The 16,648-nt window shown below is 46.7% G+C and overlaps 1 protein-coding gene across 3 annotated transcripts in view; it reads left to right on the forward strand.

The window, feature by feature from the left end:
• The window catches only part of POMT2 (protein O-mannosyltransferase 2), a 49,641-nt gene that overhangs the window by 3,588 nt on the left and 29,405 nt on the right, over positions 1-16,648 (forward strand). For all 3 annotated transcript variants that reach the window (XR_003002246.1, XR_003002247.1, XM_024737832.1), the window contains exons 2-7: positions 4,476-4,560; positions 8,997-9,101; positions 10,861-10,969; positions 13,151-13,259; positions 14,708-14,867; positions 16,239-16,345. Coding sequence is in view for 1 of the 3 variants with exons in the window: in XM_024737832.1 (XP_024593600.1) it covers positions 4,476-4,560; positions 8,997-9,101; positions 10,861-10,969; positions 13,151-13,259; positions 14,708-14,867; positions 16,239-16,345 (675 nt within the window). In the remaining 2 variants the exon portion in view is untranslated. The remainder of the gene's footprint in view (positions 1-4,475; positions 4,561-8,996; positions 9,102-10,860; positions 10,970-13,150; positions 13,260-14,707; positions 14,868-16,238; positions 16,346-16,648) is intronic.

Here is a 16,648-nt window from a genome sequence, read left to right on the forward strand (position 1 = left end):
CTTCTGCTTTGGAGACGTATAGTCCTTTACTTTGTGCCCAGTCCATGGTGGTAGATGTGTTTCCATGCCTGGCGTATTGATATATGCAGGTGGCAATGGCAGCAGTCTGGATGGTGCAGGTTTGATCAGCAGCTTGATTCTAATCAGTCTTATCAGAATACTGGCCCTTACTGGGGGCATCTACAGGAGTGATCCAGATTGTCCCATTGGCAGGCAGCCATGTTTTTTTCCACAGCTCTTGGCTCCGAAGAGGGGTGTTTTACATTTCTTAGTATATAGCCTTACAAGTGACACACCAGATGGTTAGGCCAATGGCAAAAGCCTAAGGGAAAATAAAAATATAACTTGTCTGTTTCTTAGGAGTATTGTCTAAGGCAACGGTGATGACTTTCAATTCAGTGCATTGTGCCAATCAACCCTTATTGCAGTCGGTCTTCCAGAAACGTCAGTGGGGCTGGATGATAGCTACTGCCCTGTGGATACCATCTGCTTTTAGTTTAGCCTATAACCACCAGTGAACCAGGCACAAACATTAGGAGAAACCTCTGGGAATCAAGATCCCACTGAGTCAGCGGCTTTGCTTCAGGTGGTGGAGTGGAAGATAGTTTCTTCCAAAGGGGCAGCTGCCACCTCTTCTTGAAAAACCAAGATGCCTCTAGGGCCAGGCCGGCTATACTCTTGAATATACCACTTCCATTTCACCAGCGAGGCTTGTTGAGCCTTTCCGTCGTTAGTCATAGATTTCAAGTTGACCCAACCCAAAGTGACAGAATCAGGCCAAAGAGTCCTAAGGTCTTCATGGTTCAGGCCCTCAAGTTCAACAAGAGCTTAGTAGTAGGTTGACAGTTGCCCCTTTAAAAAGGTGTGTACTTGGTGCCTATGTCCAGCAGATGGCGCTGTCATGGAGCTCTTCAAGCCTCCCTCCCCAACCCCTCGCCCCGAAATTCCATCTTTAAAGCTGTAATGTCCCTTTCTCATCTTGTGATTTATATTATTTCTGTAGGACCACTTGGGAGGGGACAGGATCACCTCTCACTAAATTAGCAGTCTCTCAATGGGATAATCTTGGACACATATGGGATAAATACGACTATGCCTTCAGCAGTGGGAGACACACTAGTTGCAAGGGCCCTACCCACAAGGCCACTTACCCTTCCCGTCCCCGCTGGGAACTTGGCTCAGACCCTATCAGTTGAATTTGGGTGCTTTTTCCCCTTTCAACTAACAAGTCTAATAGGCCCGCATCAGGAGCTATAATGACAGCCACCTAGAGGTTATGCCATTCCCAGGTGGGAGGTGTGGCGAGTGCTGGATGCAGGGCGCAGGAGGAGGCCTTTTTGCTCCTTCAGCCCCTCGGCAGGCTTGGCACCACTTCTTACCAGTCTGCTTTCCTGTGTCTGGTGAGCACCTGGGCTTAGGGGCTTTTTCTTTCAGTCCCTGTACACACTGCTATGGTCCTCCCTGCAGTCCTCGGCACCTTTGGTAATCCCTGTGCCTAGCAAATCCTCTTACTCCAAGGGATTGAGTAGGGTGCTCCTGTATCCAGTAGGACTTTGAGCTTGAGTCCCTCTCTTCCCCAGAGTTTCCCACCACACTAGGATGGGTGTGTATGGCCTTTAGTCCCCTTTAGGGACAGGGAGACCTTAGCCCCACCTGTAATCATCTCACTCTTTAAAGAAGCTGAGATTGTGCCAGAGGGGGAGGGATCATGGGACACGGAGGGAGTGGCTCTGAGCCTCTAAGCAAGGCACACCTTTAGCTTGAGCACACAGCTCACCCGAGAACCTTTCAATGTTTTCATTTTACCCAGAGTTCTGCGTTGAATAGCAAGGTCCTTACCGCTGGCACCATATGTAAGCATTGGGGCCTCCTAGATTCATCAGCCCGTCCATCTTGCCTTTTGGCTGGGGCTGCTTAGCTTATTGCCCCAGGGTTGTGATTATATCCTTTCCTCCTTTTGCCCAGAAGGCCGTGGGCAGTAACCAAGGCAGCATTCAGACAGTTTGTTTCAATCCTGCCTCTCTCCCCTCAACCTCATTCATAGGCAGGACAGTGGGGGATTCTTACTACCTGCCTTCCCCACCACTTGGGCAAGAGCATTAACTACCAGATTCCAGGGAGTCTTCTCTTATCCCCTAACCCAGTCCATGATGGCCCTTGTCCTTTCTCTTAAGGAAAGCTATGACTCAGCATCCTATGCTTGTCACCGAACTATCAGGGTTTGGGGTTTTATTTTTATGCTACTTGCCAACTAATGAGTTAGCCTGTCATTGTTTTATGGATGCTGGCAGGAGACAAAGTCCTAGGTCACAGACAGAGGCCTTTATTTCTCACAGCACAGCAAGCAGGATGAGCATCAGTATGTTGGCATCAGCTCCCCTTGCCCCCAGTGTCCCATGTGATACCCTGGGTCTGGGTGAATGCCTGCACATGCAGGGGGTTGAATCACAGCTGAGGAGGATTGATCTTGGGGAAGCCGCTGTTTTATAATAAGCAGTAAACAAGACTGCTCTCTGTCCCGGAGGGAGACGTGTCTTCCTCAAGGTTGCTGCAAGCATAACCCTGAGAAGTGGCCTGAGTAAAGAGCAGCCAGGACCTTGCATTCTTGGCGTAGCCTGCAAGGTCTGTAGAGCAAGAGAGAGCCAGAGAAGACTGTCCGTCCCTCCACAAACACGCAGTAAAAGCCAAGAGGAAGTGTGACTATTGCTACTAGTTTTACTTGAAGTAAAAATCTTACACCCCTTTATCAATATGTTTCCAAACAGACTTCAAAACTAACCACAAATGTTGGGACAGTTTAAATAGTGCCCAGCATGTGTGGGACATTATAGTCTGCAGAGTTCTTTCCCATGTGTTACCTGATACCTGCCTCCCTGCGAGGTGGACTGGCGGATGCTACTGTTGTCTTCATCACGTAGATGAGAAAAGAGATCCGGAGAGGGTGAGTGATTTTGCCGGGTCATGCTCCCACAGTGGGTGGCGGAGCTGGGACCGGATCTCTCTTTTTTCTGCAAATGTATTTTGTCACACTGCTTGGAAGTTATTTTTCTGTTTGACATCGCCATGTCACTGTCCTCATTTCATGTCAAGCCATGTGCTTAGCAGACGCAGAAGTAGATTTACCCTTCTGCCTATTTATTAGACCCAGTGTGTAAAACACACAAACAAAAAAAAGACCCTGCATTTTTGGTAAGAGCATGTTTTGCCCCTTATTCTGTAGGACAGTGATAACTACTTACAGAAGCTGACCTGGGGATGGATAGTCACTAGAAAGCAACTGTTCTTCTGAGCTGCAGGGAGAGATTGACAAACAGAAATGGCCAGTTTCTGCTGGGTTACTAGCCTGCTGCTGTGAAGCCCCCGTGTAGGGTGTGAAAGGTTTACTGTGGTTGTGTAGAAGAACAAGATTTTTGCATTGTGTTTAAAAGCTAGTGTATTAGAATCACTTACTTGCAAAATAATTTTTAAATAATTTGTAAATAATGAGGATAGGTTTTTAGACTGGTTGTTAACTTAGTAAGAAAGCCCACACTTTTTATATACTTGTTAGTTCATTATAATAAGGTCAGTGAGTTCATAGTTAGCAGGTTAGTTATCACAAGGTTGGGAGCAAAATCAGACTCCAGGCACAACCATGGTCTATAGGCTCTTACTGATCAGTAGCCCACAGTGTAGTTTGTAACAGCAAGAGTAATGTAGTTTCTAGTAGCAAAAATAGTCTTAGGGTTATAAGTTAGCAGACTTGGGGCTTCCCTGGTGGCGCAGTGGTTAAAAATCCACCTGCCAAGGCAGGGGACACAGGTTCGAGCCCTAGTCCAGGAAGATCCCACATGCCATGGAGCAACTAAGCCCATGTGCCACAACGACTGAGCCTGCGCTCTAGAGCCTGTGAGCCACAACTACTGAGCCCATGTACCACTACAGAAGCCCATGCACCTAGAGCCCATGCTCCGCAACAAGAGAAGCCACTGCAATGAGAAGCCCTTGCACCACAACGAAGAGTAGCGCCCGCAACTAGAGAAAGCCTGTGCGCAGCCACAAAGACCCAATGCAGCCACAAATAAATAATAAATAAATAAATAAACTTATTTTTTAAAAAAAGTTAGCAGACTTGGAAGAAAACTCTTATTGCAAAACTTTTTATAGTATAGGAAACTCTTCACCTTTTTAAAATAAATAGAAACTCAAGATACAGTATAAGTATAGATTTAACTTAAATTTATGAAACTGGTTGGTAAGTATTTGCTAGCCTTTCTCAGCTATCTAAACGAAGATTAAGGAACAGCCTGATGTCTTGCTTCCTCAAATCACTTGTGTCAAAAGCTTTTTTTTTTTTTTAAATCCAGATTTTCTCATTAACTGCTTGAAACTTATAACCTTTGGTTTTAACTGTAATTTTAACCATGCTTTATTAAGTCTGTTTGGGTTGTATGATAATTTTAAGAATTTCATTTCTCTTTCTGTTTTCTTTTTAGTTGGGATGAAACTCACTTTGGAAAAATGGGAAGTTACTATATCAACCGCACCTTTTTCTTTGATGTGCACCCGCCTCTGGGAAAGGTGAGCAGTGTGGTGAATGGCAGTGCTCTCCTAAGAGTTGGAGCCAAGTCTTAGATTTGGATTTAATTCTTGGGCTTGTAGAGAGAATTCCCTGACATTCCAGAACAGCTGCTTTCATGGGAAACCTTTGGTGTTTTTAGGAGTCCTCTGGGCTCAGAAATGGAGATTCCACCAACTGGTGGATGGATAAGCAAAATGTGGTATTATCTATACAATGGAATATTATTGAGCCATAAAAAGGAGTGAAATATTGACACATACTGCAACATGGATGAGTCTCATAAACATTATATTAAGTGGAAGAAGTCAGACATAAAGGGCCACATGTTATATGTTTCCAGAATTGGCAAATCCACAGAGGCAGAAACTAGATTAGCAGTTGCCAGGGTCTGGGGGGAGGGAGGATTGGGGAGTGACTGTAAATGGGTGTGGAATTTCTTTTTGGGGTGATGAAATAGTCTGGAATTAGGTAGTGGTGATGGTCGCACAACCTTGTGAATAAACTAAAAGCCACTGAATTGTACACCTTAAAATGGTGAATTTTATGGTATATGAAAAAAAAAAGAGATGGAGAGAAGGAATGTGTTGCATAAAAAGCAGAAATAGCTTAGGGGAGCTGACTGTCCACAAGGGCCTGAAACTCCTTCCCACTCCCCGTTCCCAGCGTGCACGTAGTTTGGCTTGTTCCTTTCACATGATGTACAATTATAAATTCCACCAATCAGAATTCATTTTACTCTCTTAAAAACAAACACCCCCGAGAAGGCTAATGGATTAGCCTTGGCATTTCGCTCACTCCTTTCTTCCTAACTGGAGGCTGAGCTCTCTGGTACTAAAGGGACAGGAATTTGCCTGGTATGAAGATGGGGAGTGTTCTTGGAGCGTGGAGTACTTGGGGATGAAGGCAGGGGGTGAGGGGTGGCAGGGGTGGTGACTGTGACAGGTGGGCTTAGGGGGAAAACACCAGAGCATGGGGTAGGGACCAGGGGCAAGGCCCTGCAGGTGGGAGGGGTGGAGAGGAAGGTGGGATAGGTGGCCTCTTTCTCTCTTTCTTTCTTTCTTTCTTATTTATTTAGCTGTACCGGGTCTCAGTTGTGGCACGTGTGATCTGTAGTTGCGGCATGTGGGCTCTTAGTTGAGGCATGCAGGATCTAGTTCCATGACCAGGGATCGAATCTGGGCCCCCTGCATTGAGAGCATTGAGTCTTAACTGCTGGACCACCAGGGGAGTCCCTGGGTGGCCTATTTCAAAATTAGCTCCGAGCCCAGAGAAGGAGCAAAAAGTGTAATGCCTCTTTCTGTCTCCTTTATAAAATAACAACAATAAGATTGGAGCAATTGAACAGTCTCTTTTAGTCACTTTAGATGCATTAACTTATATAATGCTCAGGACAACCTTATGAAGTAGGTACTGTTGTATCCTCATGTTACGGAAGGGGAAACTGGGACTCAGAGACGATAAGTAGTTTGCCGTAGGGATTAAAGCTAGTAAGTGGCAGCTGGTAAGGTTCAGACTGGCTTAGAGTCTGCTCTGTTAACCATTATACCACTGCCTGATGAACTTGCCTTGCCCCAGTATTCGGGCAAGTACATCTGTTACCGCTGTAGAATTAAGCCACAGAACGTGCTGAATATTTGCACTGGGCTAGCCCGGGACCCAGCCCGCCAGTAGAGGGGGAAACCTAGCCCGGTCTTTTATCTGGGGACTGCCTGTCTGTTTTTGGAGTCTGCTAGTGCTCAGCACAGTGAAGGCGTGTGGAAAACACTTGCTGATTTGTTTTCGCTGAAGCCTTCCCTTCCTCACACGTGGCCCCTGTGTGAAGGGAGAAATGTGAGGCTTCTTTCTAAGGCTGCCCCCGGAGAGTGTGATCCATCTGCCCCTCTGATTTATCTCCTGATGGTCCTGTGCTCTACCTGGATGAAAGAGAGTGATAAGCAAAGTAGCTTTCATAGGTTCTGAGGCCAAGTCAGTCCAAGAATCAAAAAGCCCCATGAAGTGGTGAGTAGAATGTTTTCTCCTACAGTACTGACCCCAATACCCGCCTCTTCACACTGGTCCCAGCCCTGGGCACCAGGGCCTCCAAGGAAATAGGTACTTTTAAAAGAAGTAAAAATACCTGCACGTAGCAAAAAGTTTGATCAGTACAGAAGGAAATAAAAGGTCAAAAGTTACCTTCCCTCACATTTTTATTCCTCAGAGGCAGCCAGGGTCACCTTTATTAACAGTTTCTTATATATCCTCTCAAAAACTTTATACAAATATACGTGTGTATGCATTTCTATACACATATATATGTGCACACGGGAACAGCACATTATATATGCAAATGGAATCAGGCTAAAATTGTTGAGCAACTTGTATTTTAAACATAACATATCTTCTTTCCACATCAGTACATAAAATGTACCCCATTCTTTTTCATGGCTGTAGATTATTCTGTTATACAGTTGCGCCATAAGTTATTTTGCCTCTCTTCAACTGGTGGGCATTTATGTTATTTCCAATTTTTAGCCATTACAAAAGGTAGTGCAATGAACATCCTTGTACATTTATCTTTTCATAGTTTTGCAGGTGTAGCCAAAAGAACCTCAGCGGCTGAACTGAAGAGTCAAATAATATGCACATTTAGATTTGTGTTAGACATTGTTAAGTTTTCCTGCAAAAATGCTGTGATAATACATACTCCCACCAACAGTGTATGAGGGCGCTTGCTTCCCTCACATCGTTGCCAGCGGTGGTATGATCATAATTCCAAAATTTTGCGAATTTGAGAGTAAAAACTGGTATATCACTGTTTTCATTTGCGTGTCTTTCTGAATTACGTTGAACATTTTTCCATATGTTTTTTAGCCATCTGTGTTTTGTTTTCTATGAAAACATTTTTCTAGTAAGTTGCTCTTATTCTTATTGATTTGAATGAGTTCTTTAGTTAGGAAATTAGCTCAGGGCTACTTTTAACCTTATGGAAACTGAGAGGGAACTGAATTTTGAGTGCTTGTTAAACGCTTGTCAGAGTGCTAAGTGTTTTACCTACAACATTACCTCTAAGCCTCACAACCATCTGCAAGGAAGGTTTTACTACCTGTAGGTAAGAGATTATTACGATCAGAGAGCTAGTATGGGGGGCTCTGAGATCCAAACCATCTGTGCATTTCTTCACTCTACCAGACCAGCCAAGAAGTCTGGGGATTTATGCCAGCACCAGGCGGGTATGTCCTCTGAGATCCCGGGGGGAAGGGACATTCATTTGATTGTCATTTGTCAGTTTAAGTTCACCTGGGTATTCGGATGGCTCTGTCTTCTCAATACCTTATATTACTTTACGTTAAATTAATTAATATTAAATTAACTGGGATTAACTGGGATTAACTGGACCCTGGGATTCCTTTTTTTCTTTTTTTTTAAATAAGGCCTCATAGTAATTTACTGCTGAACTTTGGCTTCTGTACCTTGACACAGAACTACAGAGAGTGACTGTGTTTAGAACTACTTAGAGAAAAAAGTGAGCTGGTTAGTGGTCCAAATCCAAGCCCCCACAAGCAGCATCGCTGGGAAGGGCTTTCCCTCCACACAGCCAGTGTATTCTGCCCCTCCACACAGCCGAACCCGAGCACAGGGGTCAGGCCGCGGCAGCCTGGGGCTGTTACAGATGCTTGATATTTGCTGACAGTTTTTATGTTTTAGCTGCTTCTGATTACGTGTGTGGAAAAGAAAATTTTACACTGTTGACGGTCAAGGAAAGACAGAAATGAAGAGGCTGATCCTCTCAAACGTTTTGAAGGATTTACAACTCACAGTCTTAGTTTACAGTTGATTTGTTCTGTTTTGGGCTGTGCCAGGGTGGCCTCCCTTTGGAATACTGGAGGTAGGAGAAACCAGTCCCTGGCCTTTTGGCACTGTTTCCACTGGGACTTCTCTCTTCCCCTCTGGGGAAATGCATCTGTGTTTGCATTCCGCTTTCCCATTTTCTTCCCTTCTCTCTATTCCTGGTGTGTAGCAACTTGGCCACTTTCCTCCCTCCTCATTCTGACTTGGAACCTCATTTTCTTTTCAGTGGCCCAGTCTCCCAGGAATCAGCCCCTGCCCATGGCCTCCCCCATGAGCTGTCGTGTTTTACTTCGTAACAAATGAAAGAAGGCTGAATGAGAGAGCCCCTCACTGGCCCTGCCCTTCGCATTGTGGGATTTTTTTCTTCCTAAATACTCAGTCTGCACTGTTCCCAAGAACTTGGCCTTAACACAAGAGAGGATTTGTTTCAGGCAATGAGCTCTGTAGACAAAAGATTCTTTGCTCTGCAACAGCTGCCGGAGAAAATGTCACAGTGGTAGCTCCTTCTATGGGCAGTTGTCAAGGGAAGCCGAGGTCTGGGCGCAGCTGGAGGGGAGTTCAGGGGGCGGAGGCATCTTCTCTCTGAGGCCTCTCCTTCTCTCCTCAGATGCTGATAGGCCTTGCTGGCCACCTGAGTGGATATGACGGCACCTTTTTGTTCCAGAAGCCTGGGGACGAATATGAGCATCACAGCTACCTGGGAATGAGAGGAGTAAGGCTTCCTGACTTGCTATTGCCCGACTCAACCCTGGGGCCACGCTCAGTCAGAAATGTGACAGCTGGAAGCCCTGGAGTGGTGGCAGGTGTAGATAAGGGGACTTTGGTGGGGGAGGATGATTGGACCTGTACCCTGTAGTAGAGATTCAGAGCTGGGGTGGGCGGGAAGGGAGAGGGAGGCCACAGATAATGCAGCGATGACACAGACAGGAGCAAGCGCACCCCGTCACCTGTTCTCCTGCCAACGTGAGGCATCAGATTTCAGATCAGAGGGCAGCCGGGGACTCAGGCACCCAGGAATCTCCTGCAATCCCAACATTGGCCTCAGCACATTGGCAGGCTACACGTCCTTCCCCTGCAGCCACAACTGCTAGGGTGTTGCCTACCTCTGAGGGCCTTTATTAACATTTCAGCATCCCCACACCCATGTCATCAGGTTCTTCTTTCTTTCCCCACGAAGGTGTCGGGCACACAAGGGGTTTTCCAGTCTTTTAAGGGAAGTGTGTGTTTGCCTGGTCCCTCTGTGCTCTGAGTCCCAACACCAGCCTTGATGGGGCATGGCAGGGCCTAAATACCCAACTGTCTGGGCACCTTGTACCTGGAGCTAATAAGACCTGTGGAAACTGTCCTCCAGTGTGGAGCTCTCAGAGCAGGTTGCATTTACAAGCCCCTTTCCTCAAGGAAACTGCTTTATCAAAGCAGTTTAGATAAATGCCATGTGATTACTTGGGCTCATCACTGGCTTGTTTGTGTGGTCATACCATTCCATATTAAACAAGAAGTGTCCACTGCCCTCAAGTTCATATTCTTAAGTGATTCTGTGTCTTCCTAATGATGTTTGAATACCACATAGCATACATAATTGGATATAGGCCTGACTCACTGTGAACTTGCTATGGAAATGAGAAGGCCAAATATATCAGCCCTGTTCCCTTTCACACTAGAGCACATTGCTTTCTGCTAACAAAAAGTGACAACCCAAATGTGAGAATTTCCATTCCCCTGGGTTTGTCTGATTACTTTTGATGGACAGGGTAGGCGGATGGAGAGAACACTGGTGGTTAAAAACAAAACAAAACTGAAAAACAACCCTCCAGATGCTGAAGTGTCAAGCAGTCTTTTTTCTAAAATCAAAATACAACCAATAGATTAAAGAGTGATTCCTGGTGTGATTGAATAAAAGGACCAAGGGAGAAATAACAGAAATAACATTAGAGTTCTCTAAAATATTAAAACACCTTCAGAGAGGTATTTCTCAACTTGCACCCAGTTTCATAACAGAAGCTAGTGTTTATCAAGAACATTCTGTGTGGTAATAAACTTTAGCTCATTTAATCTAAAAAGTAAACCCTATGAGGTAGGAACTCTTAAGTTTCACATTACACAGAAGGAGAGGCTGAGATACAGAGACGTGACTTTGTCAAGGTCACAGCTAGCAATGATGGGACGGTCCATTCCCGGAGTCTCCCACTTGAAATCGTGGGCCGTCTTGCCCACACCTCCCTGGCTGAACTTTGCTGATTTCTTGTCAGTGCACAAGTTGGTGCTTAATGGGAACATAAATGTTGCTTGATTTGATGCTTCACTGTTACACCACCCCTTTGATATTTAAACATATTGCAGGTGATTTTAGGTCACCAAGTCATGCCATCATCAGGGCCCTCCATCTTAAAAGATTAGTTTGTACCAAGCCAAGTAGGTCCCTGATGCTTTGCTTAGTTAGTTACTTGACTGCTTCTCCTGTCCTTCCATAGTTCTGTGCGTTCCTCGGCGCTTTGCTGATCCCCTTTGCCTACCTCACTGTACTGGAGCTGTCCCAGTCCCTCCCGGCAGCGCTGCTCACGGCTGCCCTCCTCACCTTTGGTAAGTTGTCCTAGACCACGTTTCTTGGGATATTGACTGCCACGCTATGAATGTAGCTGGAAATCAATATACTTAAAGATCCTGTCTACGGGCCCAGTTCTTAAGTAACCTGAGGATTGGGTAAATGTACTACAAGCCTCCTTTTATTCACTAGTAATACTTACATATATAAATACTTATATGTAGCAAGCCTTTATATTTTATTGGAGTGGTGAGTTGGTATGGGTAATCCCAAGGAATAGATTATCTGCAAGTTATCCACATTTGAGTTTGGAATGGATAACAAGTTTATGTGTGCGTGTGTGCGTGTGTGTGCTTGTGTGTGTGTGTGCGTGTGTGTGTGTGTGTGCGTGTGTGTGTGTGCGTGTGTGTGTGTTTGAAGGAGGCTTACAGTTCTAATTCTGCTTCTCTTAGGTTACTGTCAAGATTAGTTTGCATTCCTTAAACTAATTTCAACTGAATGCAAAGGTAGATGCCACAGAAGTAGCTGGGTGGCAGAGGATAAAATGGGAACTTTATTTCTGTGGATAATTCTCACATGGCTAATTGAGAGTTGATCCAGAGAAATTGATCCTGTTTTTAGCCTTGCTCATATGAAAGTGAATTCCTGACCTCATAGAGCTTAACATTTGAAGAAGTCCAGTTTAGGTGGTTAATTTAGGGGCGATTCTGGCTTTGTTTTTTTTTTTCTTTGTCTTCGTTGGGTCTTCGTTGCTGCGCGTGGGCTTTCTCTAGTTGCAGTGAGCAGGGACTACTCTTCGTTGTGGTGTGTGCGCTTCTCATTGCGGTGGCTTCTGTTGTTGCGGAGTATGGGCTCTAGGCGCTCGGGCTTCAGTAGTTGCGGCACATAGGCCTTAGAGTGTGTGGCCTTCAGTAGTTGCGGTGTGTGGGCTCAGTAGCTATGGCTCGCAGGCTCTAGGGTGCGCGGGCTTCAGTAGTTGTGGTGCCCAGGCTTAGCTGCTCTGCGGCATGTGGGATCTTCCCGGACCAGGGATCAAACCTGTGTCCCCTGCATTGTCAGGCGGATTCTTAACCACTGCACCACCAGGGAAGTCCCTCTGGCTTTGCTTTGACAGATAATGTTGCAAGACTACAGGGTCTCTTTCTAGAGGACTGGTGGCTTTTCCCTTGGGTCTTTAACTTCCCTCTTCAGTTATTCGTTTATTCATTTTTCATTCCACAACTATTTGCAAGCATCTACTCTCTGCTAAGCCACTTTCTTGGCCTCAGAGGATACGCTGATGAGACACTGCTATCATGGAGCTTGCTCATTAGTGGGGCAGATGATAAATAAGCAAGTAAATTAAGTCTGTAATGTAACACCTTAAGCAATAAGTACAATGTAGAAAATAGGGTAGGGTAAGGGATGGAGTAATGGGGAGTGATTTGTTTTAGGCAGGGTGGTCTGTGAAGAGCCCCCTGAGGAGGTGGCCTTGAGCAGAGACCTGAGTGAAGCCAAAGATTAAGCCATGCAGAGGTCTGAGGGAAGAGTGTTTAGGCAGAGGAAATAGCATGTGCAGTGGTCCTGGTGCAAGGCGGCACTTGGTGGATTCAGGGAACAGCAAGAAGGCCAGTGAGGCCAGAGAAGAGTGAGTGAGGCAGAGGGTGTTGGGAGAGGAGGCTGGATAGGTGGGGAGACCATGAAGGCTTTGGTGGCCATCTTGAGGCTGTCTGAAGGAGCTTGTTAGTCTGAATGAGATGGGAAGACATTGGAGGACTTAGGCCAGGCCATGATGTAATGAAATTTTGTTTAAAAGAAAAATCACTTCAGCACCTGCATGGAGAATCAACTCCCAACAGAGACTTCATATGAAATGGTAAGATTCTTTCCTGGGTGTATGTAGTTTGTGGCTGCATAAGCATGGTAGCAGAACTCCCTTTTTGATGGTGGAAATTAGCAGGAGCCCTCATCTCAGGATCACTGTATCTGAATGCATGACGTGATCCCTTTGTGGGTCAAGGGCCTGGAAGCAGTGTGAGATATTCTTTCATATCATTGGGCTTTGGTGTACCCCAAAGCTGTGGCCTTCCACCTTCCAGATGACTCAGTTGCCCATCTAATCTTGACTGCACAAATGCAACTAAGCACAAGGGGGACTGTTTCTTACCACTGGGGTGTTTGGTTCTCAGGGGGGCCCATCTCTGATTCCACTTTTTGACCACTGAGCTCATGTTTTTCAGACACAGGATGCCTCACTCTGTCCCAGTACATCCTCCTTGACCCCATCTTGATGTTCTTCATCATGGCTGCCATGCTGAGCATGGTCAAGTACAACTCCTGTGCCAACAGGTCAGAAACACCATCTTTGGGAGGGGGTGTCAGAAGCTGTGGCAGCTCTAGAATTTATACAAGGGCCAGGGACAGGGTGGGTGTGATGCCTAGGGTGGGGGGCACCAGAATAGATATTGCCTGGGAACTGTTTGTCTCCCTGCCCTCAGTGGTTGCAGCCATTCCTGACTTGGTGATGGGAATAAGGTATATAAAGTTTGGCTTGAAGGGTCTACATCAGTCAAGAGGATCCCTGCAGGCCCCAGTCAATTCTAAAGCTGTTCTGGAGGGCCTGGCCTTCTTCCAGAATAGTCCCTTCCAGATCATCCTTCTGCCTCTGAGAGAGTAGAGTAGGTCATTCATTTTATTCAGACCAAAAGAGCTGGCTCTGCTAAGGCTTTTTCAGAAGTCACCTTGGTTTCGCCACAACCAAGCAGTGACCACCAGCTCTCTCCGGATTTGGGTTATCTTCTACTTGCACCACATCCCCTTCCACCTGCCATTTCTTTTTTTTTTTTTGCGGTACGCTGGCCTCTCCTGCTACGGAGCACAGGCTCCGGACGCATAAGCTCAGCGGCCATGGCTCACAGGCCCAGCCGCTACGCAGCATGTGGGATCTTCCCAGACCGGGGCACGAACCCATGTCCCCTGCATCGGCAGGCAGACTCCCGACCACTGTGCCACCAGGGAAGCCCCACCTGTCATTTCTTGAATACATACTATGTGCCAGGTACTGTGCCAGGAGCTAGAGGTACAGGAACACATAGGTCTTGGCTGTTCAGGAGCATTTGCTGTGGCAGGGGGTCAGCCAGGGGATGAGGAGACTGCAGCTCAGAGCACCAGGTGATCTAAGTGCAGCAAGCTTGGGAACCGACTGCTGGGCATAGCACTGTGCTCCCCCGCTGGCTGGCTGTATTACCTAACCTCTCTGTACCTCGAGTCCTCGAGTCCTCGTGTGGAAGAAGAGGCGATAAACAGGATCTGCTTCCAGGGGGTTGTAGGGAAGGCTAAAGAGTTAATACGTGTAAAGTGCTTGCAACAGTGCCTGACACATAGTAGGCACTCAGTAACTGCTGGCTTTTACAGGGTCCAGAGGTGGCACAAAAGACAGGGCTGACTGAATCCATCAGGCTTCTCTGGATTTTCCTTTTCCTTCCACTTGATTGGTCACCACTGAAGAATAAGCCTCTTGCTTACTTGAAGCCCTGTACTTAGCGAGGAAAGCGATGGCGCTTCTCCCCAGAAGAATCACCTACTGACTCTAACATTGTGCTTCCTGCAGTTTCAGGGGTTTCACAGACCACCTCCTCCTCGGAGCCATGCATGGTCCCTGAGGTTGGGAGCCCTCAAGAGAGAGGCCACAGTGCAGCCTCCCAGAGTCAGAGGACCTCTGCCTTCCCCATTGCTGCTCTTGCTTTTGAGTTTGGTTCCAGCTGCCAAACTGAACTCTGTGCCTTGTTGATTTTCAGGCCCTTCTCTGCCCCCTGGTGGCTCTGGCTCAGCCTGACTGGCGTTAATCTAGCTGGTGCTCTGGGGGTCAAGTTTGTTGGCCTCTTTATCATCCTGCAAGTGGGGTGGAACACCGTTTCAGACCTTTGGCACCTGTTTGGAGACCTCAGTCTTTCAATGGTGAGAACCCAAGTGCTTGTAGAAATGTCTTTGCTCCCCTGCTCCTCGCTTAGCAGAGCCAGTGGTCTTTCTCTGCTTCTGCTGCAGGTGGCAGAACAGCTGTGTTCTGGGCCCGAGGTGGGCTGCATCCGGCTGCCCTCTCTAGGGAGCAGGGCATCAGGGAGTGGGCCATGGCTGACAGGCTGGAGAGGTATAAAGAGAGAGGATGGACTGATATCCTTGGGATTCTCTTTTGGCATTTGTTCCTGCATCGGTTTTTAAATGCTTTGCAAACAACCCAGCCAGGGGATTCTGTCCATCTGGGCTCATGCCAAATGTGTGACAGACACTGACTGCCTGGGACTTGAGGTAAAATTGGTAGACTGACTTCCTGAACTTAAAATTTTCTTTTCCTGACCCAGAGTCTCTGCATCTGGAGGCTGGTAAGGGCCTTATGGTTTATTACAATATTATTTATTAAGAGCTGACTCTGTGTCAGGCAGTATGCAAAATGCTTTACTTTCATCATCTCATTTCCTCCTCATAACAAACCCGTGAGGCAGGTAGTTATTACCCTCTTGCCAAATGAGGAAATTGAGACCTAGAGAGGTAATAATGTTCCCAAAGTCATACAAGTAGTAAGAGGTAGATCTAGGATTCAAACAGGCGAGGCTGACTCCAGGCCTGAACTATTGATACTTTGCTGTAATGCACCTCTGAACCAAAGTCCCAACAAGTTCATTTATTCATTCAGAATATATAGACAGACCATCCGCTAAGTGTGAGACACAGAGTATGCAGATGATTAAAACAAGATTCTTGCCCTCTAGAGACAATGGAGAGAGAGAAATAAGAAAGAAAGAAAGGAAAGAAAAAATAAGTCACGGTCCAGCCAACAAAGGCTGTGAGAGCACAGAGGAGAGCACAAGCCCAGTCTCGGGCAATCCAGGAAGGCTTCTAGGAGGAAGCTGAGGCCTAAAGTTAAGATAAGGAGCAGTTATCAATGTGATGGGTGGGGCTGGTACAGTGCAAGAAGCATGGGGAAAGTGCAGGGCATCAGTGTGACTAGGATGGAGAGGGAGTGATGAGTGACGATGCTGAAGATGCAGGCCACACCTTGGCAGTAACGCGGGGACAGCCCGGGGTCCTCGGTGAGGGTCTGGACAGGCAGCGGAGGGCTGGCCCAGGTTCAGCCCCCTGCAGTGCTTGGTTGGTGGGGGGTGTTATGGGAAGGCTTAGGGTTTCCCCATGTCTTTCTCTCTTGATAGCCATTAGTTTTTCAATTGTTTCTGATTATGACTTACACATAAAAACTTACAGATAACACACATGTCAGGCATAAGGCAAATAATGCCTCATATGCCCAGCGCCCTGCACTGGCTTGGTTTGCAGGTGACTGTGGGAAAACATCTGACCGCTCGCATCCTGTGCCTCATAGTGCTGCCGCTGGCTCTCTACACGGCCACATACGCTGTTCACTTCATGGTGCTGAATAGAAGGTACAGCCAGAGCCTTTCCAGTGTCTCACTTCTGCTCTTCCTCTTGCCTCTAAGTCTATGGAGGGGCCGTGTGATTTCCTGGGTCTCGTTGGGATGTTCGGAGGGGACCCAGGGTTTTTTTTCTGTTGGTTTCCTCTTATGTTCTATCTTTTGGGTACCCTGGCCTGAAGGAAGAAGAGAATGTTCTAATAGCCAAACTGCCCCTTATCCCTAAACACAGTTCCTTGTGCTTAACAGGGATGGGCCATCATAAGCATGTGCAGTTGGAGTGAGGATAATAATAACAATAACACCAGCAGCGGC

Source organism: Neophocaena asiaeorientalis, unplaced genomic scaffold (genome assembly GCF_003031525.2).
Source record: "Neophocaena asiaeorientalis asiaeorientalis breed wild unplaced genomic scaffold, Neophocaena_asiaeorientalis_V1.1 scaffold49, whole genome shotgun sequence".
In the NCBI taxonomy this organism is placed as follows: Eukaryota; Metazoa; Chordata; class Mammalia; order Artiodactyla; family Phocoenidae; genus Neophocaena; species Neophocaena asiaeorientalis.